The 26,851-nt window shown below is 38.9% G+C and overlaps 2 protein-coding genes across 2 annotated transcripts in view; one reads left to right on the forward strand and one right to left on the reverse strand.

The window, feature by feature from the left end:
• The window catches only part of LOC129240621 (fatty-acid amide hydrolase 2), a 90,643-nt gene extending 70,785 nt beyond the window's left edge, over positions 1 to 19,858 (reverse strand). Inside the window, exons 1-2 of the mRNA XM_054876543.1 lie at positions 19,722 to 19,858; positions 19,439 to 19,499 (exon numbers count right to left, since the gene is read on the reverse strand). Of these exons, the coding sequence (XP_054732518.1) occupies positions 19,439 to 19,499; position 19,722 (62 nt within the window). The 5' untranslated portion in view covers positions 19,723 to 19,858. The remainder of the gene's footprint in view (positions 1 to 19,438; positions 19,500 to 19,721) is intronic.
• On the forward strand, positions 6,964 to 8,562 carry LOC129240631 (succinate--hydroxymethylglutarate CoA-transferase). The gene has a single exon (XM_054876555.1). It carries the CDS (start codon positions 7,187 to 7,189, stop codon positions 8,507 to 8,509), a length of 1,323 nt encoding a protein of 440 aa, XP_054732530.1. The 5' UTR covers positions 6,964 to 7,186; the 3' UTR covers positions 8,510 to 8,562.
• Positions 19,859 to 26,851: the final 6,993 nt, after the last annotated feature.

Here is a 26,851-nt window from a genome sequence, read left to right on the forward strand (position 1 = left end):
ATGTTTAAAGTCAAAAAACTAGAATGAAAAATTTTTTAAATTAAGTAATATTTTCAGAAAATCTGCCTTGAATATTTAAGAAAACATCTGCATTATCAAATTTTTATTTCAAAAATGTTAAAAAATTGAATTTTGTCCGGCCGCCGGACCACTGTGCAGTAGCAACACATCGAACCTGCATGATCACCTTAAACGGTTTCACCTGAATTTGGACAGAAATGCTTCTGATACACAAGTTGCTGAAGAAGTTGTACAAGACGAGAACATTGCGTCTTTCAGCAGCAGCTGCAGGTCAAGAATGCGGTCAGTGGGGTCATACTTTAAAAGGGCTGTGTCGTATGATGCAAACTCCAAGCGTAAAAAGGACTTAGATGAACTCGTAGCAGAGATGGTTGCTGAGGATATTCAGCCCTTTAGCATAGTGAAGGACAAAGGATTTATTAAATTAATTACACACAGTAAAAAATGATGGTTTATATTTAATACCAGTTGCTATTGAATTTATACAATTTTGGAATTAAATTTGATTTTTAATTCTAAAAAGTTTTATTTTAAGACGATGAAATATTCTTGCAATTATTTTAAATCCAAAATGGGTTTAAAACAAAACTTTAATTGGTGCTGAGCGTTGCGTTTTTGAAATTTAATACCTATTAGATTTAACGTAAGACCGAAAAAGCATTAAACTGCTCTCTTTAATGTTTCAAGCTATTTTGGTTTCAGTTTAAGTTTCAATTATATTCAATTTAAAATTTATTGGTTTAAAAGTAAAACCAAAAAAGTATTAAAAAAGTCTCTCACTCTCAATTAATTTCAATGTACTCTGAACTTTAGTATTATTTGATTTAAAGTAAAACCAAGAAAGTATTAAAAAATTCTCTCACTCTCTGTCACTCACTCACTCTCAGTGTCATTTTTTCCACTATTCTAGAAGCATGTTTTTAAAAGTGAAATACCACGCGGAAGTGCATTTCCTTAAAATAATCAATCCTGAAAGTGAGGAGTTCTCGGTGGATAAAACAATTGCATCAAGTAAGTAATCGAAACAATTGTTGAGATTTTATAAAATTTAATGGTGTTTTTTGGCAGTTGTATAACAATTAAATATTGATACTGAGTATGCACTAGCATTTAGAGACCGCGACGGAGCTGAATTTTTTTTTGATGATTTCCAAGATATTATTCGCCAATATAAAGGCTGTAGCTGTTTTTTATTGGAAATAAATGAAAATTCGCCAAGGAAAGAAGCATCAGCTGTTTCAAGCTTAAATCATAAGGTAAGTAGCAAATAAAGTGTAAGATTTCTCTAGTATTTTTGAGGAATACAAAAACACTAACACTTTGAGTGATAGTTCCCAACGTACCTTAGTGCGTGAGTCTACGAACTTTTTCCCCCAGCGTTGTGGAAATCACCCCAAGCGTGAAGAAAAAATTGCACTAGCCGAGTCAATAATACGTTTTTTTCCTGCTTATAAGATTACCAATAGCAAGTTTGGAGGAATTGTAAGTATGCGTAACATTGTGCTAATACGTAAAAATACCATCTGATTTTAATTAAACTCCAAAATCATTTTAGGATTTGTTCTTTAATCCAGAGAACAATTCAGCTTATTTAGTTGCAAAACTAAAAAACATAAACACTAAACTTACAAAACTCGGTGGCTGTAGTTCCAAAAAACGTAAACTGTCCGAGGTCAACAAGGAAAGCGATGATAGTGAGGTAATTTCTGAAGAAGATCTTCGTTTTTTTCAAAACTGCGTAGTTAAAGACGAACTGAATTTGGTGCAGCAGAAATTGCGAGAAATGTTAAAATCGAGGCAAAAATTTATCGCAACTGCGTGCAATGTTTTGGAAAATGTCCTAATATTTGTATTTGAATCGTCACTGGTAATGCATAAACAATTATATCACCTACATTTAAATAGTAATAATAATTTTTGATTTTAATCTTCGGTATGGGGAGGCGATTTCAAATAGGTTTTTAGAGAACTGTGGGAAATATGAAAGCAGTGTGGAACAAATTTTTATTGCTGCGAGTGGCGGTTCTAATTTGGGAAACTGTACAGAATGGACGTCTGAAGGAATACCTTATTTGATTTTCTTAAAGTTGCTGCGAACAAAAAAAAGCAAAATTCCAAAAATCTGTCGACAGTTTTATTTCTTTTGAAAACGTAATTTACTATAAATTTTTTGTTCTTAATGGGCATAAATAAAAAAATTTGTTTTTACAGCTTAACACACCATTAGAAGAATATAAAATAACGTCTAGTCAGCCCACAATTGTTGCAGTTGGACAAGACAAAGCCACAATTTGCCAATATTTTATAACAATTGATGGTAAGAAGATAGAAGTTCCCGAGCATTATAAATTTAGGCAAGTTTTTGACTTGTATTTTAAAGCATTTTACGTATTTAATATACAGTTTGATGTAACTTTGGCTAACTTTTTGGGATTTATTGCCAAATTTATTTACAAAATAGACGATAAAAGTAAGAAATTTCTTTTTGATAAATTACGTAGTTTAAGTTTTGAAGATTTAGGTTTAAGTGTCCAGCATTATTTGTCTAAGACATTTACTAGTAATAAAATGCCTCACGTGTTTAAAATAAAAAAATTCGAATGTACATATGGATATTGTTATAAGTCAGAATTTACGTTATAATAAGAGAAAATGGACTTCTTACATTTGGAAAAATAAAAAATATATATTTTGTCGATAACGAAATTTACTTAAGTTTAGAAATTTTTGTCACTAAGGAATTTAATTCCATTTTGCAGTGTTATGAAATTATTTCAACAGATCATTCAGAACTAATAAAATTTAATAGCCTTAAAAATGTAAGACCATTTGAAGCGTACTTTATAGATTCAAAAATGTTTTTAGTAATGCCTTGTGAAATTATAGAATAAAATTTAAAAATGTATTATTATTTCACTTATGTATATAAATTTATGTCATTTTAAATAAAACGTAAATTTTTAATTAAAAAATTTATTTTGTTTTTTGTTTTGAGGATTCGTCAGCTATGAACTAAATCTACTACAATTTTGGTTTGGATTCAATTCCTTTTTGGAATTAAAATATCATTCAAGGGTTTACTTTCAATTCGAAGAAAGTTCTACATTCAATTCAATTTTGGATTAACTTTAATTCTAATTATTATTAAATTTATTTCAATTCTCGGATAAAGTCAAAACCATTTTAGCTTTATTTTTAAACCCTTAAAAGTATATATTTTAGTCTCATTCTTGGTTTTTTAAAGAGAATATTTTAATTAACTTCTCTCTCTCTTTTCTGAAACCGGAATGGTTTTAAACTTATACTTTCTGGAATTGTTATATATAAACACCAAATTGGTATTAACATTAAACTAAAATTTTTACTGTGCAGCCTTAGATCCACGTTGCAAGTTTCCCAGCCGGAGTCATTTGAAAAACGTCCTGATGACCAATTTGTTTAAAAAAACGACGGAAAAATTGTCAACAATTTTGGAGCAGGTTTCGAACATTGCTATCACTTGCGATATGTGGACATCTAGTGCTAACGGTTCATTTCGTACATGAATACGGCATCAAAACGGCATCGCTAGCAACCAAAAAACTGATCGATACTACAAATCACTCGTCACAAAATATTGCAGACACTTTAAAAGATATATTAACATCTTGGCATATCTTTGAAAAAACTGTCTGCATTGTAACTGACAATGCAAGCCCAATGCTGAAAGCATGTAAAATTTTAAAAATCCAAAATCTGCCATGCTTTGCTCATACAGTTAATTTGGTAGTCCAAGATGGCTTGAATCTCAATCACAAAAGTCACAAAAGCTTTGTTTGCAAAATGTAAAAATATTGTAAAATTTTTTAAGAAAAGTTCAATTGCGAACGAAAAATTGAAACAAGTTCAAGAAAATTTTGCATATATCTTGTTGCAAGAAACCCCAACAAGGTGGAACAGCTTCCACGACATGATTGAGAGAGTTTTATTAACCCATGAAGCCATTGCCAGTGTGCTATTATCAACAACAAATGCACCATTACCATTCCCTGCAGAGGAAATCAACGTGTTGAAAGATATTGACAAAATATTAGCATTATTTAAGAACGTGTCCCAAAAAGTTTCTGGTGGCAAATACGTTACAGTGTCATTAATAATACCATTGGCATATGGACTATATCGGCAAATTGCAAATCTTTCATCTCAGTTGGCAACTGCGGTAGGCAAATCTATGAAAGATGCTATGTTGGAGTCGATTAAAAAACCACTATCTATATATGAGCTACGCCCGGTAACAAGGATGGCTACGATTTTGGATCCACGCTTCGAAAAAGATGGGGTTCAATCCAACGCAAATGCTGAACAAGCAGCAAGTATCTTGGAAAATGAGTTGGCCAATTTGGGCAATTTGACTCATGTTGAAGACCCTGTCAGTCTGGCAGCAAGCACGACCACTACGGACCCAATTTTTGATTTTTTCAACCAACGATGTGCTACTAAAAAGATTAATGTTCGATCTGATGCAATCATTATTAAAAGGCAGTATCTGGAGAGAGACATAGCCCCACAGGAAATGGACTCTCTTTTATGGATCAAGGTAAAATTAATAAATCAATCTTCGATACATAAAACTAAGTTTTGCTAATACATTTGATTGCAGGTCAACCAGGTGGATTTCCCTTTATTAAAATTACTGATGTATAAATATTTATGCATCCCCGCAACGTCTGTGGAGTCGGAAAGAGCTTTCAGCAAGGCGGGACAAATTGTTTCTGATAGGCGAACACGGCTTAAAGAAGAAAATGTGAACGTTTTGTTGTTTTTAAACAAACATCTTTCGCTATAATAAATAAATCATATTATAGTTTTCAAGTTTTAGCTTTTAAGTCTTTTATAAAGCTTTTGTATTTTTAGCTTTTCCCTTAAGGGGGTCTTCTGGTCTCGAGGCCCTGAAATGAAGGGTTTTTTTGGGGATTGATTGTGACAAATCCTGTGAATATTTAAAAAAAAATTTTTTTTTATTTTAAAGGTACATGTCTTGGCTTTTAAAAAATGGTTTTGACTTTGAAAAAAATTAACACCCGCTACCTTGAAATGGCGCTGAAGACGTCCACCTCCAAACGAAACAGGTCTCCATTTTGGTCACGGTTTTTCCACCTAGGTAATCAGAAAGCAAAAATTAGATATGCGTTGTCTTCAGAGTTGCCCTGGTTAAGTTTTCCCGTGACAGATTTTTTTTTTTAATTTTTTTCAAAAGTTATGCAACAATTTGCAAAAAAAATTTTTTTTTTGCTCATTTTTTGAACTTTAAAAGGTTATAAAAATGGAATGAAAAAAAATTTCAAAAATCGTACACGGGGAAACTTAGCGGTAAGTTTTCCGAACCTTTTAAGACCAAAACCATTGAAATCGGAGTATAACTACTATGAAAAGTGTGACCAAAATGCTTAAAAAACACGATTTTCGGGGAAACGCGTTTAAAGATAAAGTTTATGATAAAACGGCCGGAGGAGGGTACACTTCGGTGCCCAGAAAAATGTGAAAAAATGCGATTTTCAAAAAATCCTTTCTGTGGCGTATTCTCGCATACACATACAACAAAATTATGCAAAAAAAAAATCGCTGGATTTTCGCTGGAGACCAGAAGACCCCCTTAAAATGTAATTTCATAAAATGTAAGCAATGTTCCTTAAACTTATAAGTTCAATATTTTGGCAGAAAAAACCCATAGCCTGTACTCTTACTCTTTTTTTCCAAATGTAAATAACTCACACTTGTGAAAATATATAGTTGTTTTAAAGTGTTCCTTATGAATTAAAATAAAATTCAATTATTTGTTTTTTCTTACAAATTTCAATGATTTTCAATCAATGTTTTTTATTGCGACTATCGACCACCATCGATGGTTTGAAAATTACTATCGTCCACAATCGATGGCGCCCACCATCGATAGTTTGGCACCTCTAGTTTTCACATCTCCTACAGACCCAGTTTGCTCAAACTTTTGCACAATTTTTCCGATTTTACGCACATTTGGACGATCAAATTGGCCGAAAAAGTCACGAAGTGCGCGATATGCATTTTGATTTGAACGCCCGTTTTCATAATAAGCCTGAGTAACTTTAACGCATTGCTCGATTGTGTATCTTTCCATGGTTCAAATTGAGTTAGTCTGAAATTGAAAAATGTCAAATGAAATGCAGAAAAAAAACTTGACGTTTAGGTGTGGTTTACATTCAACATCGGCCCTTAAAATTTAACCACCCCTTACGTACGCACGTAAACGAGAAAGCCAGTAAACTTCAACACCGCAGGCCTAACCCGACAACTTAGATAGTTAGTGTGAGGAAGAGATTTTAAAACTCTCTTTATAAAAACCCCACAAAATTGTTAAAATCATACTTCTTGTTAGTTTGCTTAAACTAGTTGTAGTGTCAACAAACATTGTATGTACATATATATATTTAAATGTTTGTAATAAAAATAAAAAAAATCCTAAAGGTCATAAAAAATTCATACAGTAGCAATGCAACTGAGTTCATTTGATTGACTTCCAAGTAATTAGAAATAAATTATTTACCTAAGCATTTAGAAATAAATTATTTAACTAAGCATCGACTCACTTCCAAATACTTAAATATTTGCCAGTAGAAAATTTCTTCTCGCCTGTATTACTCTGAGAATTTAAACCCAAGGCATAGAGTGAGTCAAGCGCACAAAGAGTGGGAGATATGATAAAAATAGCAACTCATATTCAAAACAAATTATAATTATTGAGAATGCGGGCAGCCACGAACTATTTGAAAAAGCATAAGCGATGAGCAAAAAATAAAAACAAGACCAAAAATTTGTGAATATCGTACAAGCACATATTTTAGATAACTGATAAGGCTCTCCCGCAGAGATGAGTCGACAAGACACGCCAGTGGAAAATATCGTATTTAGTTGTGCGAAAAACTTGAATAGAAGCGGTTACGTGATACACTTCGCGCTCGTTCAATTGGATTCGCAGAGCGAAAACATCGAATAATAGAGGAAGCAAAGCCAACGATTAGCAGCGTACAAAAACAAACACACACAATCACGACTGTTTAGAACAACAAATACGCAGAGTGCAATATCAAATGCTCGATTGAACTAAAAGATAAATAAACAATTAAGCAAAATTTAAAAGCAAACATAGAAAATGATTCCCAATACTGCCCACTTATCGTATTGCCTGCGCGTTTTACTTCGACGCACAGCCAGCCCAAATGTCATAGGACGCCATGGTTTCGCCACAAGCAGCGAGAGCGGCGCCTCCACAATTACCGCCGCACACCCGCTCAGTGGCGTGCGCATTCTCGATATGACGCGCATCATTTCGGGCCCCTACTGCACCATGATATTGGCCGATATGGGCGCAGAAGTAATCAAGATCGAGCGGCCTTTTTATGGTGGCGATGAAACGCGTAAATGGGGTCCACCTTTTTTGGCACAGAGTAAAGACTCGATTTATTTTCAAGCGGTTAATCGCAATAAGAAAAGCGTCGCCATTAATTTGAAACGCGGCAAAGAAATCATCTATGAGCTGGCGCAGAAGTGTGATGTGCTTGTGGAGAATTATGTGCCTGGCAAGCTGGCTGAGTACGACTTGAACTATGAGCAATTGCGTAAAGTGGCGCCTCACATCATCTACTGCTCGATGACGGGTTATGGTTCCGTGGGCCCCTACGCCAAACGTCCCGGTTATGATGTCATTGCATCCTCCGTGTGTGGCCTTTTGCACATAACTGGCGAACGAGCGGGTCAGCCCAGTAAGGTGGGTGTGCCTGTAACCGATATGGCTACGGGTTTGTATGCGCATGGCGCCATTTTGGCCGCCTTGCTGCAGCGTCAACGCACTGGAGTAGGTCAAAAAATCGACGTCGATTTGCTATCGACGGGCGTGTCGCTATTGATAAATGTGGGCAGTAATTACTTGAATGCTGGCATCGAGGCGCAACGTTGGGGTACCGCACATTCGAGCATTGTGCCGTATCAGAGTTTCAAGACCGCCGATGGGTATCTAACTATAGGCGCTGGTAGTGATGATCAATTCCGTGAATTATGTCAACTACTGCAAATAGCAGATATTGCGGAGAATGCAAAGTTCAAAACAAATAAGGATCGCGTTAACAATCGTGTGGAACTTATCGCCCTGCTGGAGGATATATTTGCGAAGAAAACGTCAAAGAGTTGGATGCAGCAATTTGAAAATGCCTCATTTCCAGCGGGTCCCGTTAATTCGATACGTGAAGTTTTCGAGGATGAGCACATAAAAGCGATTGGTTTAGTAAAAACCCTACCACATCCGCGCGATGAAAGTGTAAAGGTGGTGGGGCCGCCCGTTGTCTACAGCGAGTCCAAAAATGATGCACGCACAGCTCCACCAACAATGGGACAGCACACAGACGAAGTGTTGACGCAGTTGCTGGGCTACAGTGCAGAGCAGATTGCGGAGCTCAGAGATAAGAAAATTATCGAATAAACAGATAAAAAAAAAATGAACAATAAGAGTGCATTTCTAATGTAGTTTATTTAAGAAACCATATTATCCATTCCCATAAAAAAAAAATTAAAGAAATAGAATTTTAAGAAAGCGTGAACATTTCTCATTTGCTTCAAAAAAGATATACCAAAACAAAGAAAATATAGTACTTCTCCTGTTAGGCTGTTGTAAAATTTCATATCTATCTACATCTATTAACTGTATCTCACCCAACGGCAGCAATGACAATCCTCCGTGAGCATTTTTGCGATGATGAAAAAAAGTTTGTCATCTCTCTCAAAACCATCTGTCATTCGGAGGCGGTATAGAACTGTAAGTAGGCCGCTCCATTTGTTGGAAATCATCAAAACGCGAGCCATAAATTGTAAAGGGTATACACACGTACTTAGTCCTGCCATAAGTTCTGTTACAAGTTAAGTCAGTTATAAAGATGAAATTATTACTTTAACGTTTAATGCTCTTATCGAAACCCATTTTCCGGCTAGTAGAACTCTCTCTGAAGAAGAGAGTGGCATGAACAATAACGGTAGCATCGGTGAAACCTCTAGGTACAGCTGGTATATTGCTAGTCGGATATTGACAAAAGAATCGATAAGGTTTTCCTTGTCTTCCTTTGAGAACGTTAAGTCCCCTGGACCTGACGGAATATATCCAGGAATGCTTAAACAAGGAGGAGACAGGCTGATTGAGGCCCTGAAAAGGATCTTCACAGCCTGTCTTGCATTTGGTTATATACCATCCCAATGGCGACGCGTAAGAGTAGTATTTATTCCGAAACCAGGAAAAGATCGTTCGTGTTGGAAGGTCTAGAATGAGTGGTGGAGAAACATATGCGAGTGGGGGTATTGCCGAGAAGTCCCCTTAGGAGAAATCAACATGCTTACCACAGTGGAAAATCATGTGAATCAGCCTTACACGATCTTGTTAGCAAGATTGAAGCCGGGCTGGAAGCTGACGAATACACAATGGGCGTGTTCGTGGACATTGAGGGGGCTTTTGATAATACCACATTCGGCTCGATATGTTCTCGCGCCGAACGACACGGAGTTAATCAAACCATTGTAACATGGATATATTCCATGCTCTCTAAGGGGCTGCTAACCGCTGGTGGGAGCGGCGACGAACAAATCACAGTCAGGGCCAGGCAAGTATGTCCCCAAGGGGGTGTTCTTTCTCCGCTGCTGTGGTGCTTCGTCGTATACTATCTACTAGCGGACGATGTCTGTGCGCTAACATCGGATAAATCCTTAAGGAGGCTTTGCACGAAAGTGCAAAGGATTCTTGTCAAAATCGATGACTAGTGCATGAGACACGGAAAACGGAAATTGGATGGACTCAGTCTGCCAACACTGAAAGGTGTGACAGTTGGTCTTTCCGATGAAGTTAAATATCTAGGAGTAATCTTGGATAAGAAGCTGACTTGGGACACACACGTTTCACTGAAGGTGAATCGCGCATTGAGGATTTTTCAGCAATGCCGTAGAGCCTTTGGTAAGACCTGGGGTCTGAAACCTGCTGTGGTTCTATGGATATACACAGCACTTATCAGACCAATCATCACTTACGCTTCTGTGGTATGGTGGCGACGGAGCATGGTTAAGTACACAATCCGGGAACTATACAGGCTACAAAGAAGTGTATGTATGTGCATCACGGGTGCCATGAGTACAACCTCTGGCGAGGAACTTCGGGACACAGAGAAATCTTTAGGTTGCTATCTGAGCAGTATCCTGTGTTTTTGGCACCTAAAGACGACCTGATACCCATAATTTCATTTGGAAGGAAATTTGATGTCAGATTTCCATTGCGTGAACAATGGAGCAATCCAGAATGCATACAGGGAGGTTTGACGGATATTTTCTTTGCTGATGGGTCCAAGAATGAAATAAGGTCAGGAGCCGGATGGTACTTAAACGATAGTAATAAGTATCACTATGCTATGGGGGAAATGGCAACTGTGTTCCAAACAGAAGTTTTTGCCATCCTGAAAGTAGCCGAATGGATAATCGAGAGGAGATGAAGCGGGAAACAGATTGGAGTTTCCAGTGAGAACGCGAAGCAAACCTCAAAGATTGTTCAAGAATGTAAGAAGAAGCTCAATTATGTCGCAAGACAAAACAGGTTTGTACTTATATGGGTTCCGGGACACTCCGGTGTTCAAGGAAACGAAATCGCCGACGAATTGGCCAACCGTGAATCAGCGGTGCCCCTATAAGGGCTAGAGCCAATAATCGGAATCAGTTCCGCGGGAATCATGAATTGGATCAGCGATTATGTAGGCAATCTACATAAAGAGCGATGGTCCGGTCTAGGACTGGACAAACAGAACTGCAAAGTGTTTTGTGACAAGTTCGAACAGAAAACTGTCAAACTTTCTACTAAAACTTAGAAGGAAAGACATTCGGTTTAAGGTCGGTATCATTACAGGACACAACCCATAGGGTCAGCATATGACCACCATTGGAATCATTGAGGACCCAGTGTGCCTGTAGGCGGATAGCACTGAGCACTTTCTCTGTGAGTGTCCTGCCTTTGCTAGAGCACGACTACGAGTTTTGGGTTTCGATGTCATGAGAATGAGGAAAATTCGTTCTCTAAAACTGGAGGATATTTACAGATTTGCCAAAGAATCTGGAAAATTCTCACGGGACTAACCATCTCTATCTCTGTCTCTATTCTTTCATATATCTTTCTCTGATACTTTTCTCCTTTCCTCCTTGACTATCCACCCCTTTCCAGAGCTTTAAATACAATGGGCTTTTTAGCCTGAGTGTTTTAGGAGCCACCAAATCTCCTGGTGTTCCTTGACTCGACCTTTTCAAATTTCAAGATGAAATTATAATACTTTTTCGGTTTCCATGGATATTGACATCGCTGTTAGAACCAAAGATTGCTTGAGATTCTCCGAATTTCGACAGGCCATGTCACCAATTCTGACCACAAAATGTAGTCCATTGGAGTCAAATCTGGACTTCCAGACGGCCAATATTCTGCGGCTATGAACCCAATTTTTAGCCACTGCTGGGTAGTTTTTGATTCATAGGCTGGAGCGGAATCTTGCTGGAAGACCCAAAGTTTTTCATTGAAGGGAGTACTGCTCAACTGCTTCACCACGTCTTCTAAAACATCATTCTGGTACACTTTTGCCCCGGTCTTAACCCCCTTTTTGGCAGAAATGAAGAGATATATTATAACATTTTTCGTGTCTTTGGAAGTGTTAACTTAGATTTTGTCGTTTTGTTTATTAAAAATTTCTTCAACAGTGAACATTTTTTCATCTGTGAAAAGAATATTTTCATGGCCGTTGACCTCGTCCCGCCAAAGAAGCTGCTTGCATCTGTCGAGTCTAATTTTTTTAAACGCGTTGTCAAAAGATAACCAGTTAAGCGACGGAAGGATCTTTACATGGATCTGGTCGACACATTCATTTCCTTGGACATGACTTTCTGCATTCTAAGGTGATTTCTGCGAATTTATCTCGAACGGCTTTTATTGCTTTACTGGTTCGAACCACTCGATTACGACTACTTCTTTTTCTGTCTGTCACTTCAGACGTTTGGAAAAAACGGTTGATCGTGCGATACAAACATTCTCGAAACATTAAGTTTTTTCAGCAATTCGTAAATCTCACTTGCACTTTTACCACTTTTATGTGATGCAATTACTGTAATGCGACTTTCCTAAGTTCCACACTTTTTTCTCTCCGTAAAAATTGTAAAATTGTAAAATTGTCACAGAATTTGTGGCAAGATTACGTCATTTGGAGCGACGATCCCTTGCACTTTTCGAGTTTTGATATTTCCTTGTTGCAAAAATCTGGCCTATTAACCTTTATTGTGGGGGCGGAACTTGTCCTCGTTATAGACTTCAGACACCCTTATTTTACCAGTAACCCTCTTCTGCTGCTTGTAACACCAGAATTGACTCGCAAGTGGCTCATCCGCCGCCATTTCTATATGGACAAGGATTTGGTGTAGCTCTTAGTACTTATGCCAAACTCGACTTCAAGTATGTTAAAGAAGCTCAGAATAGGAAAAAACCAAGAAATATAAAAAACCAACTACCGTTTTCGAGTGAGCTAACGTTAACCTTGCCGTTGAGTTCAGCAGGAAGGTCAGAGAGTTCATCATCTTACGAGTAGCACTGTATTATTCCATCCGCGTGAAACGTCTGGATTTTCGGAACAAAAAACTGACTAAAGCACAAGCATTTATTGGCCTACATACATACAAGTGACCTACATACAGAAATAATCGTTTAGGAATACAAGTTCAGCGCGTGAGGGACAGTTTACTCGACAGGGCTAAACCATATACATCGGGATACCCTTACCATCTTTCTAAACTCCCGACCCCCGAATGCGGTTATCGGAATCTAATCGCCACCTACTGCAGGCGAAGAACTTCAGCTTCCTCGGGAGAACGGCGTAACTTTGGACCTATTGCATTCTGGATATTGTAGCAGATTAAACCTGACTTACATATGTTCAGGATGTGAAGACACACCACTCGATACTAACCATCTCTTCACATGCCCTATTCATCTAACACTCCTCTCCCTCTGGAACCAACCTGTCGAAAGCGCAGTTTTTTCGGGGTCTACTGTTAGATGAGTTAGACGAAGACGACTGGTGAGTCCGTCGCACAGACAGTAAGTAGTAAGCTGCTAAAAAAACAACAACAAAGTCAGTGCGCTCCCACAGTTTATGCCGCACTTTTTTCATCAATCCTGGTCACATCAAATGGACAGCTTCCTTGTATTTCATCAATGACTGACAGTAGAGAATCAGTCGTTTGGTAGCCGGTTAAAGCTCATAATATTCATAATATACCCTTCTAATCCCACCAAACACGGTGCAACACCTTCCTTGGGTCAATTCCGGCTTTACTATCAGCTTCAGCTCTTTTACCGCACGCAAAGCGCATTCATTAAAGGTGATGGCACTAGACCAACAACACTGTCCTGTGAGCTTTGATTGTCGAAGCAAAGTATTGAGAAACTAGAAAATAAATCATGAATTCGCCTTGTTTCATTCTGAGGTGACAGCCACATGGACACGGCGAAAGAAAAAAAACAACTCAGCTGATTTACCAACACCGTCTTTAATAGATTCGCCTTGTAGGTAGCCATTACTCATCACCAGTAATAATTCCCCTCAAAAATTGCTTTATTTCGCTCACTTAAAATTGCCTAATTTCGATTTTAGGAGCTGAAAACTCATTCTATTAAATTTCTCACTGCTAAATCATGCGCCACCCAAGCAATGAGTTCAGCTTTTTTAAATGCTGCCAAACACTTTGTTCCCAAACAAAGCCTGGACTCAGGTGCTGCTGAGATACTCATCTACATTTTTTTTTTAATAATTTTATTGATCTTTTTAAAGATTGCACCCAGATTGGGTAGAGATTGCAACAATGTGAGTACTAAAATTGACATCAAAATCCATCAAAAAAAATAGTTTTTTATTCTCTACACTGCACTACATCCGTAAAGCTTAGACAATTTTTTGCAAACTCATGCCGCATTTATCCCTTATTGCAAATAATAAAAAAGAAGCAAAATGTGAAGAATATGCTCACAATTTTTTATCAAGAATAATAGAAGATTACGTAGATTAAAGTGGAAAAATGAGCGCAACTTTGGCGTGTCGTAAATCAAGGCACATTCAACAAGGTTTGAATCAACAAGATAGTGATGAATGTGCCTTGATTTATAGTACGCCAAGTACTTTCCGCATTTCTCTCTTTTGAGTGGCGACTGAAATATCAATGCTTAACTCTTTACAATTCGTAGTTTAAATTTTTTTATTTACTTATTGGATAATTTTTTAATTACTAATTACGATCTAGGTAAGTCTAGGACCACGCCATGCCAACAATTTCTTCCACTATTGGATCTGAACCCCAATCGATTTATTGATGAGTGTTAGGATTTCTCTGCTTCAGACTACTTGCAAAACTTTGTAGCAAAACCACCGTAGCCGGTTGGGTTGATGTGCGGCTACCATCCGGTAGTGCCCAGGTGCGAAAATCCGGGCATGAAACACCAAATGATAGAAAAAGTTGTGGTCGCACCCTGGGAAGCCATGAAAACTCTCCTCATAAAAAAACTGCCTTCCTAATCTCTCTAGCTCATTTAGACTGAAATTGTAGCCATTAGTGGGGTAACTGGGGTAACTCTGGTACTCCGATAGCCAAGCGGCGATAAAATCTCTTGGTGGTAATACCACTAATCTCTTAACAAGATGGCGGAATAATTCCGCATCCATTGGTATAAGGGTCACAGGGCACTACCACTACGCCACCAAGACTTCGAAAAGAACAGGGCCTTGAGGCGGCTTTTGAGAAACTCAACGCTGCCCTAACCGAATGTTTTGAGTCAGCCTGTCCAATTCGACCTCTCCCTAACCGGGCTCCCGTTCCTTGGTGGAATCGAGAGCTCCAGATGTTGAGGCGTGAGTCGAGAAAACTTCTAAACCGGGCCCTCAAGACTAACCTTGCAGAGGACTGGGAGCGATACCGTGATGTTCAGAAGAACAACAAGAGGCTTATTCGGGAATCAAAAAGAGCCTCATATAGGGAATTCTGCAGCGGTATTGAATCTCTGAGTGACACGGCGAAATTGGTTAGGATCCTGAAAAGGGACCCTACTGCAAAGCTGAGGTCACTTAGGAAATCTGATGGCTCCTTCACGGAGCGGCAAAGTGAGACACTCAGCTTACTGATGGAATCTCACTTTCCTGGTAATCAGATAAGCGTCAGCCGGCAACAGCCCTTATTGATAGAGGCAGTTGTCGGAGCTGTTACACCTTCTCGGCATGACTGGTTCGTTGCCAGATCTGTGGTGAATGAGGCCGCCATTCGATTTGCCATCAAATCTTTTGGCGGCTACAAGTCGACCGGACGAGATGGCATATATCCTGCCATGCTGAAGGAAGGCGCAGAGTCCGTGACTGCAGCCCCGAAGAAAATCTTCTCGGCATGCCTGGCACTGGCTTACATACCACGCTCTTGGAGGATGGTGAGGGTCGCTTTCATCCCAAAGATTGGAAAAGACGACTACATCAGCCCCAGAAGCTTTAGACCCATCAGCATGACCTCTTTCATGCTGAAAAGTCTCGAACGACTGGTGGAATTGCGCATACGTCAGAAGTCGCTGAAGGCTCACCCTCTGTATCTATTTCAGCATGCCTATCAGAGTGGAAAATCCTGCGAGTCGGCACTGCAAAACCTTGTTGCTAGGGTAGAGCTGGCCATCGACAGGAGGGACTACGCTATGGGCATCTTTTTAGACATAGAGGGGGCGTTTGATAATGCTACTTTTGGCAGTATGTGTAACTCTGCTAGTAGGCACGGCGTAGACCGGGTGCTAGTAAATTGGATTCATTCGATGCTGGCCCAAAGAATCGTTTCGGTGCGAGCAGAGGAAGATCTGCTGGTGTCATCTGGGGTTAATAGAGGCTGTCCCCAAGGCGGTGTGCTGTCTCCATTGCTCTGGTGCATGGTAATCGATCCTCTACTTACCACCTTAAACGATTCGGGAGTCTACGCACAAGCATATGCGGGCGATGTTGCTTGTTTGGTAACAGGCCCTGCGCTTATGAACATCTGCAGGAAAGTGCAGAAAACTCTGGATCGGATTGACACTTGGTGCTGTGCGAATGGGATATCGGCAGATCCCGCCAAAACTGGTATTGTCCTCTTTATCAGAAGGAGGAAGCTTGATGGACTCGTTCTGCCAAAGCTAAAAGGAGTCACAATCCAGCTATCCAAGGAAATTAAATATCTTGGAGTAATCCTCGATAGTAAGCTCCTATGGAAACCACTTGAAACAAAGGCATCCAAAGCACTGACAGCTTTCTGGCAGTGCAAAGGTGTCTTTGGGAAAACGTGGGGTCTCTCTCCTAGCAAGGTCCTATGGATCTACACGGCTATGATAAGACCCATTATCACCTATGCATCAGTGGTCTGGGTGAGTAGACTCTCCCTAGTGGGAGTCAAGAGGACCTTATCGAAACTACAACGCACTGTGGCCATCTGTTGCACCGGAGCTTTTCCGACTACTTCAGACCCGGCATTAGATGCTCTGATTGGTTTACCACCACTCGATGCTTTCATTCAAGGAGAGGCCTTGAAGGCCATCTGCAGACTGAAACACAATGGGAACTGGTACGGCCACTGTCCGGCATTGGAACACAGAGAAGGCATGGACGTCGATCCAACGACTCTCTCCATGCCCCTTGACTCCATACCATCAAGAGTCGTACTTGAAAAGAGATACAGTGTAGTGCTACCAGAGGCTCAGTTGTGGGAAGACTCAGAAAATGAGCCCGGCAAACAGTGTTTTCGCATTTTTACGGATGGCTCCAGGACCGAGCATGGCTCCGGCTCTGGGGTCTGCATGGAATGCCATCAAAAGTCGTACTTGAAAAGAGATACAGTGTAGTGCTACCAGAGGCTCAGTTGTGGGAAGACTCAGAAAATGAGCCCGGCAAACAGTGTTTTCGCATTTTTACGGATGGCTCCAGGACCGAGCATGGCTTTGGCTCTGGGGTCTGCATGGAATCCAGCGGGACAAAACTGCACTTTGCTCTTGGAATGCATGCATCTGTGTTTCAAGCTGAGGTGTATGCAGTTCAAGAAGCGATGAACTTTGTTGTGGAAAAACGATGGAGAGGCAGATCTATATGTGTCTGCAGCGACAGCCAAGCTGGCCTTAGACAGCCCTCAAACCACATCAGGGGCAGTCAAGTCCTGTAAATCCAGGCCGATCTATATGTGTCTGCAGCGACAGCCAAGCTGGCCTTAGACAGCCCTCAAACCACATCAGGGGCAGTCAAGTCCTGTAAATCCAGGCTGAACTATGTCGGTAGACATAATAGCTTGATGCTGACATGGGTCCCGGGACACGTGGGTATCGCGGGTAACGAGACCTCTGACTCCTTAGCTAATATGGTGGAAGAAGAAGTTGGCCTCAGAGCCCGTTTTGCCACTCCCTTCTGCGGCCATCACAGCCACGGTTAGCAAATGGGTAACTACCACCCACAAGCGAGCTTGGCAGACTGAGAGAGGCTGCAGATGGACTAAACTGATGTTACCTGTCATGTCCGATCGACTGTCGCAAACCCTTCTGTCATTAAGCAGAGGGGAGTGCAGACGGCTGGTTGGACTGATGACGGGCCACTTTCTGTGGGCGAAGCACATGGAAAGGTTGAGCATCTCAGACAGTGTACTCTGCCCAGCTTGTGAAGAGGAGGATGAGACGGCGGGCCACTTCCTGTGTGTCTGCCCCGCCTTCGCTCGAATCAGGTTTGAGGTCTTTGGTACTGATGTGTTAAGAAGCGACCATCTTGGCTCCTTGGCACCACAAGATCTACTCAGATTTCTTCGGAGATTTAAAGAAAATTAAAAGGGAATCCAAGTGTAGTACAATGGACTTAATTAATGTCTGAGTGCTGCACTTGCTAGTTGTCCCGACAAAAAAAAAAACCACTCGCCTGCCACGTTTAGATATACCTTTCTCAACATACAAACTGCGTGATACACAAATAACATTGTCACTTCAGAATGAGACGTCAAGCGTTCAAAGGTACTACTCAATCGGTCAAGGAAAGACGTGTCTACATTAGTTGCTTAGACCACAGGGCAGTCTCTTAAGTCGACATGCTTAAAGATTGAATGTACCTCATTTCGACTATTGCAGAGGCAGTAAGAATGAGGAGGAGGAAGAGTCGATCAGACATCTTCACTGTTACTGTCACGCGTGGCATGCCACTCGGTTTAGAAACTTTGGCTCATCGTTCTTGAATGATACTGATGAACTTAGGGATATATGTATGTAAGTGTCAGCCAGATCAATGGGTTTGCACTTAAAATAAAATGATTTAACGTGGAATAGGAGATAAACTGCTACTGTGGTATCACAATGGATCGAAAACTGTCTAAGTGAGTTGTTGAGAGACCAACTGCCACTTCTACCTACCTACATATCTACCTACCTAAGCCATTTGCCTTTCTGAGGCGGCTCAAAACTATAGGTTTTTAAAGAATCTCAGCAGTTATGTCTTTTTCTACCGGTTTTTACAAGTAATGGAAAATTTTGCATTTCTTAACTTTTTTGCTGTTCCAAGACTTTGGGTGAAAGTTGTCGCTTGTGCTCCTGATTTGGGGTGATGTCTGGTAATGGATGATCTTGAAGGCGAACACAGCTACTAACTAAATATATATATTACATATTCTTTGTGTCAAGCTTCTTGAGTAAATTATCTCGGAAAAGCACTCCGCCTTCTAATGAATTTCCGCTCATTTCACATTTATACACATACACGTTCAACCAGTGAGTGGTCAGACGGCAACGAAGTAACTTTAGCGAGGACTGTTTTGATTTTTTTCGTATATCACGAACACAAGCTCAGTTTTTTCGTAAGCAAACCCGCTGCGGTGACCCCGTTGACCAATTTTTTTCAAATTCGCTGAGAGCCGGTTAACGGTCTGATATGGGAATTTTTCCCACCATGAATTCAAACGACAAGACAATCAGCTGTCTATGAAACGTGTAAGATTTCTCTCCGCTTACACTTTTGTATCTTTCTCTCTTCTAGAGAGTACATCACACAATTCTCCGGAATTTCGTTGCTTGACAATTTTTGCTAGATTTTTACGCAGCACAACAAATGATTGGTTACAAAAATGGGCGCGTATATTGAAAAGATGATCCAACATATACATGCATGCATGCATACATACATATGTACGTACATGTATGTACATATATGTATAATGCACAAAGTAATACGTAAAGAAATACACAGCTTATTAAAATAAACATAACTTAATAAAATATTAAACTTAAATACAAACGAATAAGTATGTAAATATGTATATTATATAAAACAAAAATATTACTTACAAAAATAAAACTTCACTCAGATGTTGCTTGGCGAATGTCACAATCGATTTTATCAGATGCACTGCAGGGTCCAATGTAATATTTTTTTAGAGTATTTTTTGTATGTAAAAGATGTAAATTGGCGATTTTTTAATAAATCAAATACAGGAAAATAAACAACGAACAACATACATAGGTATGTATGTATGTGTGTACACATGTAAATCAAACACGAACATCCAAAGAAACCAAAAATAAAATCAGAGAATTATTGATAAGCAGAATTTTAGTGAATAAGACTTACTTTTTCTTTTCCTCTATTCCACTTTCTGGCTCAACAACTACACAAATGAATGCAATGAGAAATCACCGTAATAATTTTACGACGCGTCTTAAAAGATTATACGAAATACATCGAACACATCAAACACCCACTGACGACATTCGTTGCCGAAAGCGAAATGAATCTGCAATAAAAATTGCTTTGGAAAATTCATCTATCTAAGCCGCTGCACTAGCAGAGGCATCAGTGAAATCGCGCAACCAAACACCGAACAGCGAACAGCGAACGTAGCAACGTTGCCGATGAATGACAGCGCAGTTATTACTAGTTCATGCAGTATAAACACAGGCAACTACCGGCAAATGAAAACAACAACAACGGCCAGCAACGAAGTGTTAGGTGTAGGTTTTACTGTTTACATTTTGTGTATTTATTTTCGTTTCAATGCTCAGATGTCAATGTTGGTGAATTGCGTTGAACGCCCGCTCGGTGCCACCAGTGCCACACTTTCAATTCAATGCACGACAGCAGACCGCTGACACCGAACGTCAAAGCCGACGCCAACCGCAACGGCTATATCAATAATGTTTTTGTTTGATTGTTGTTGCGAATGTTTATGCGTTTGAGTGATGACAAGACAAGAGTGCGCAGTGGTGGTGGTGTTAATGGGTGAGGTTACAGTGTTGTTGAATTACAAGTGGCACGGAAAACAACAATGCAGCGCGCGAAACGACGACGCCAACGTCAACGTCATAGGCTGCAGTGGGAGCGCAAATTTTCGCAGTGCATTGTTACCTTGTGGAAACCAGGGGTACCAATGTTGAATGTAACTTATTTTGACACTACTTTTGTTGTAAAGGGTGAACAATTTAGAGGCATCGGCTTTTAAATTGAAATAAAACAAGGAAAAATCAAATTAATTGGGCAATCTTTCTTAGTTCTGTGTAGAACCATTTATGACATTTATTTTTTAAACGGAATCCCTTTCAAATGTTGACCGCAACTGCGCCGTAATTCGGTCATCCATCCGTAAACACCAATTTTGTATGACTCGCTGGAGGGCTTCGGTCGGTATCTCGTGAATGACTTTAGTAATGTTGTCATCCAAACCCTCAATCGAAGCTGATTTGCCCAAAAAGCATTTAGACTTTACATAACCCAACAAATAAAGGGTGTTTTTTTTAGAGGTTAGGTTTTCAAGTTGGCACTACTTTTTTCGTAGATGGTCTTTTTGACAACTGTCACTTGATTTATGCTCAGTTTGGTTTGCCATTTCATAATGAATAGACTTACACCTGAACAACGTTTGCAAATCGTGCAAATTTATTACGAAAATAATGGTTCGGTTCGCGCGACGCATCACAAGAAAATTTTGTTCAGCGATGAAGCTCACTTTTGGTTGAATGGGTATGTCAATAAGCAAAATTGTCGTATTTGGAGTGAACATAATCCACAAGCCATTGCTGAGACGCCGTTACATCCTCAAAAAGTCACTGTTTGGTGTGCTCTATGGGCAGAGGGAATCATTGGTCCATATTTCTTTAAAAATGAAGCCGGCCATAATGTTACAGTCAATGGAGAGCGCTATAGAGCCATGATTAATGACTTTTTCGTGCCTGAATTGGACGATGTTGATGTGGACGACCTTTGGTTCCAACAAGACGGCGCTACATGCCATACAGCCAACGCAACAATCGATTTATTGAAGGAAACTTTTGGTGAGCGCATTATCTCGCGCGGTGGACCTGTGGCGTGGCCTCCAAGGTCGTGCGATATAACACCGCTGGACTATTTCTTGTGGGGCTATGTGAAGTCGCTTGTCTACGCAGATAAGCCCGAGACGATTGACGTCTTGGAAGAGAATATTCGGCGCGTTATTGCTGACATACGGCCCCAATTGCTGCAAAAAGTGGTCGAAAATTAGGGCTCTCGGCTGGAATTTATTCGAGCTAGCCGCGGCGGCCACTTGCCCGAAATCATTTTTAAAACATAATGGCAAACCCTTATCTTTATAATAAAGCTAAATTCTTGGCTATAACATTAAATTATATACGTTTTATTTCATCTTGAAAATCTAACCTCTAAAAAAAAACACCCTTTAAAAGTCCAAAGGTGTGAGATTACACGATCTTAGTGGCCACTGCACTGGTCCGAGACGAGAGATAAATTCCTCACCGAAACGACGACGCAGCAAATCCATTGTTTCACGGGCTGTATGGCACGCAGCTCCGTCTTGTTGGAACTGAGAATCGAATGTTGTGAAGATCACGGGCATCAATTTCCGGTATCAAAAGGTCGTTTATCATGGCGCGATAGCGTTCACAATTCACTGTTACATTGGCGCCTGCCTCGTCCTTGAAGAAATGTTGGCCGATGATTCCTCCGACCCACAGGCAACACCATACGGTTGTTTTCAATGGATGTAATGACTGCTCTTGAATGGCTTCGGGTTGCTCTTTTGATAAATTTATTGAGCCTGAGCCTCGGGGGGATTTTGGAATTGGCATTGTCTACTCCTAAATTATACTCAGTTTCGTGGCAAATTTCGCTTGTTAACAATGGAGTGTAGAGCTAAGGAAAATCGCATTGCAGTGATTGCATTACAAAAATGTTGTAAAAGTGTAAATGAGATGTAGGAATTGGTGAAAAACTTAATATTTCGAGAATGTTTGTATCGCACGATCAATCGTTTTTTCCAAACTTCTGAAGTGACAGACAGAAAGAGAAGCGCTCGTCTTCGCGTGGTTCGAACCAGTGCAGCCATAAAAGCGTTTCGAGAAAGAATTCATAAAAATCCCCTTAGAAACCAGAAAATCATATCCAGTGAAGTGAATATATCGACCAGATCCATGTCAAGATTAATTAGAGACTATTACAGATTACTATTTACAGATCAAGCAAAAGATGATCAATCCGAAAAAGAAGAAGAAGAAGCGAAAGAAGGTGATGAGTATTTCAGATTTGACGCTGAATTTTCAGAAGATGAAGAATCACGAAATTCTTTCTTAGAATAAAAATGGAAATTCTTATACTTTTATGATATATTATTTTTTATAAATTAACTAGCAAACCCGGCCCCCTTCGCTGGGCACACTCAAATAGAATAGATATGGTTTAGAACAGAAAAGATATGGTTTTCATATTATTTCATGATTCAATTATACAAGGTTAAGTAAAGTTTGACAACTGATTTCGGATGCTACTTAATCCATTGATGCAATTTGGAAGCAAGGGGAAAAAGGGCATAAGTTGATCCCTTTTCGGAAAATGTAGTAAAAAATTGAAAAAGGTCGTTGTAAGCCATTGAATAATTTTATGTTATTTTATAAGTGGTACTTAATTATTTATATTTTTAACTTAACTATTCCCATGGATTTGTGTCATATATATATGTATTTTGACCATGCATCGGATTGGAATCTATAGGTGCCATTTGTAAACCTACACTGAAGTAATAAATATAATAAAACAACTTGAGAATAGTGGAAACTCTTAACGAGGAAAAACCACTTTTATTTCGTCACGTCCGCTAATCATACATTTGATTTTTTAACGAGATTACCTGCAAAGTTACAAGTATAAAATCTGTGTTAAAAAAAAGATAAATTCATATATACGCAGAAACACAAGTAGACGCCCAAAGCATTGCATACTTTACTTACAATTATCTTATCGAATGCTCATTAATTTGAACAATTTTTGTAAAAATGATATCCCACCGTAAAGCTCCCTGCCGTTGAACTGGTTAAACGCTGATTCCAACATTTTAATTTTGTCCAAGAACTCGGTGCTTGGTTTAACTAATCCGCCCTTAGATAAAGTGTCAACCCAAGTAAATGTAGGCTCATTGCATGAACAATTGGTCAACTTTAATTTGCGTATTATGTAACCGGCAATATATTCAAGGGCATCTTCGTGTAAGCTATCAAAGTCAGCGTCCTCATTCAATGAATCGTTGGTATATTGGTTATTACTTCTACATTAAAACAAAACAACAGAAAAGTTATTGTTTTTGTTTTAAAGCGAATATAATATTTACTTAGAATATTTTGGATGTTTATCTAACACAAGAGCACTCACAAATATGTGATGTTACTTATGTATGTGTTTTAAGTTAGTTCGCAGTTGTAAAACAAATATTAGTTAGATGGGAAACGAGACAAAAGTAAAAAAATAGAGTCTCTAAAGGAGTATTTTCATTACATTAAAATGGAAATGCAGCTAGTAAACAAAAATATTTAGGAAAATTATTTCACTCTTATGCATATAAAGCCATGTTTAGTAACCTTTGCATTACGACGTGTTGCAAATCTCCTCATTTCAGTACCGTACGAACGTAAATGTACGTTTCATACCTGTTTTTACAAACTTTTATTCCTGAAATAAATGCTGACATTTAGCATCCTTCATATGCATTAAGAGAGTAACTTGTTAAACCATTGAATTTGATATAGATTTGGCTGCCATGATATGTTAACGACAGGAATGAGATAAAACAGAAAATTTAATTTCGTATTTCGAGCATAACAATATATGACAATATATGTATGTCCATTTGTTACCGTAAAGACATTGCAAAGGCAGAAGTTCAGTCGATCATTCCTCCACGTAAGAAAAACATTGGAGTTAGAAGAGTTAAAATTGAAAAAATTACAAATTTATTAGTTTATTGTTTATTTATCTTGCAAACGCTCGCTTATCAACTCTGAATTGCTGGTCAACGTTACAAAGGCGCTCCTCTTATCCTCTATCAACTTTGGCGTAGAAATATATGGCCAACATGCAAAAATAATATCAAGCTCCTAGTGTCTCCTTACCATACTGCTGTCCGACGATCTTTACGTGCATTTCCTACTTCGCCAATAAAAAACATCTTGGCAGAATCAGGTCTACCATCACTAATCGACAATGTGGAGGACAATATAAGGAAACTTTATCCTAAGCTTGCTCTCACTTTTAATGCTTTGCTACAAAAATGCTTTCACTCGGCAGCCGTGCGTGCACGGGCTCCTAAGATAGCTTCATCAATTTCCAAATGCGCCTCTTTTGCAAAAGATAATGGACTGCCCTTAAGACTATTATCGACGAGACATGGCCATTACCCGCCATGGGTGCTAAAAAAATCATCTTTTATAAACGACTTAAGTTACATGCAAAACTCTACTACGACATCGGTAGAGTATTGCGCACATTTTTTAGAAATTTCATCTCGCTTTAAAAGCACTAGTTGGCAGCTAATCTTCACCGATGGTTCCAAAGCGAATTACACTTCCTTTGCTGTCGTGAAAGAGAATGGAGAGCCTATATCGTATTGACTACTACTTCCGTTTTGTTCAATTTTCACCGCAGAAGCAACAGCAGTTCTCTACGCCATGCAGTATTCGTCAAAATCGAAGGGGAAATACATTATATGCACAGACAGTATGTCCTGTTTTCAGGCCATAAAGAACTATAATAATTCCAACCACATATTGGAACCATAAGAAATATCCTGATTTCTCACCCTCATAATATCAAAATCATGTGGGTACCAGGGCATTCATGCATCAACGGCAATACAATCGCTGATAATACTGCCAAGGATATGAGCATTACTCCTACGATCACATCAAACCTTTTAAGTAAAAATGATGTTTATCGACTTATAAAGCAGCATAGGCAAACCAAACTAGTAGCTGACTGGTTTCACTATAGCCACCATTACTCCAAGATTAATCCTAATCGTACTAAACCAACTTATCTATCATCGCTCCCATTTAACTATACTACGCCATATACTCGCCTACGCATTGGTCACAGTGTAATCACCAATGCATATCTACTGCAAGAGAGGCAACCAAGCCTGTGTCCATTTTGTAATACTCCAGTAAGTATCCTGCACTTGTTAGCCTTTTGCCCTGGACTAGATAGACAAAGACAGCAGAATTTTGACGGTCATGATGCACTATCGCTATTAATTAACCCTTCCGATTCCAACATTTCGAAAATCTATAAATTTCTGAAGGACTCTGATATTCTACGACGTATATACACCAGGAATTCTTCACCAGCCAGCTGAAAGCCTCCGTTGCTAGCGCTGCGTTATCTTTTTGTGTATTTAGCAATTGTATTGTTATTTAAGCTTTTAAAAAATAAAAAAATAAATAAAATAAATGATTTTCACAGAACTTTCAATAGAATTGAAAGATGCGAAAGTCTAAGCAAAATGGAATAGGCAAAACAGTATTGCCTGCTAACTTTTTCAGCAAAAGTTTTAATTTCTAGGCTTTTGAGTACTTTTTCTTTAGAATTTGCTTTGAAATAAAAAGTAGCTTTTCCAAGAGGACAACACGGATTTATAAAGTAGCTTCAAGATGGCTAACACAGGGTGAAAATTGGCTACTTACATCACCTTTAATTATTGCTTCATGATATTATTTAATTCTTTATTCTTTATTCAAACGCTTTGTCATAAACAATATTTTTTGTTTTTCTATTTGTTTTTGAGTAAATATATTATAAAATATAAATTGAAAATCAGGAAAAAAGAAGATTGTTTTTAAATTTCAAATCAACGCAAATGAATAACTAAGAAACAATCGTATTTTTTCCTGATCATCCATGAATTTTTCGTTTCAATTTATATGTTTAAGCATTGGAGCTTTTTTAACCATTATCCATTTACATTTTTCAAAAAAAAAAACGAAAAAAATTGTTTTTTCCACGAACACACAATTTCATTCGGATTTCACATTAAATTCTCGAATTTCGTAAGAAATTATTCACTGTTCCAAAATCCACTCCAAAAAAATTCACAAACAATTTTTACAAGTTGCACTTACGTTTTTTCCTTATGGCATCCAAATCAGAAAGAAATATTGACACATTTTAACTCACACTGTCAATTTGACAGTTCAGTTCCGCCCCAAGCGTTAAAAAAGTAAACGACATTATGGCTGGTTCAAAAGAACGCTGTACCCGTTGCCAGTTTTCCGAATTACAACCAAACTTTACGAAACCCATTTTCAATACCTCCTTAACAATGTGTGTAAGTTTGGTTTAATTCGGTGCAAAGACACGGTGGGTCCACGTTTTGGCATATATTTCCAGACCCTAGTCATCAATAGGTATGAAAATTACCCTGTATTAAAGCACTTATCAACAGCTTTCAT

Source organism: Anastrepha obliqua, chromosome 1, assembly GCF_027943255.1.
Source record: "Anastrepha obliqua isolate idAnaObli1 chromosome 1, idAnaObli1_1.0, whole genome shotgun sequence".
Taxonomy (NCBI): domain Eukaryota; kingdom Metazoa; phylum Arthropoda; class Insecta; order Diptera; family Tephritidae; genus Anastrepha; species Anastrepha obliqua.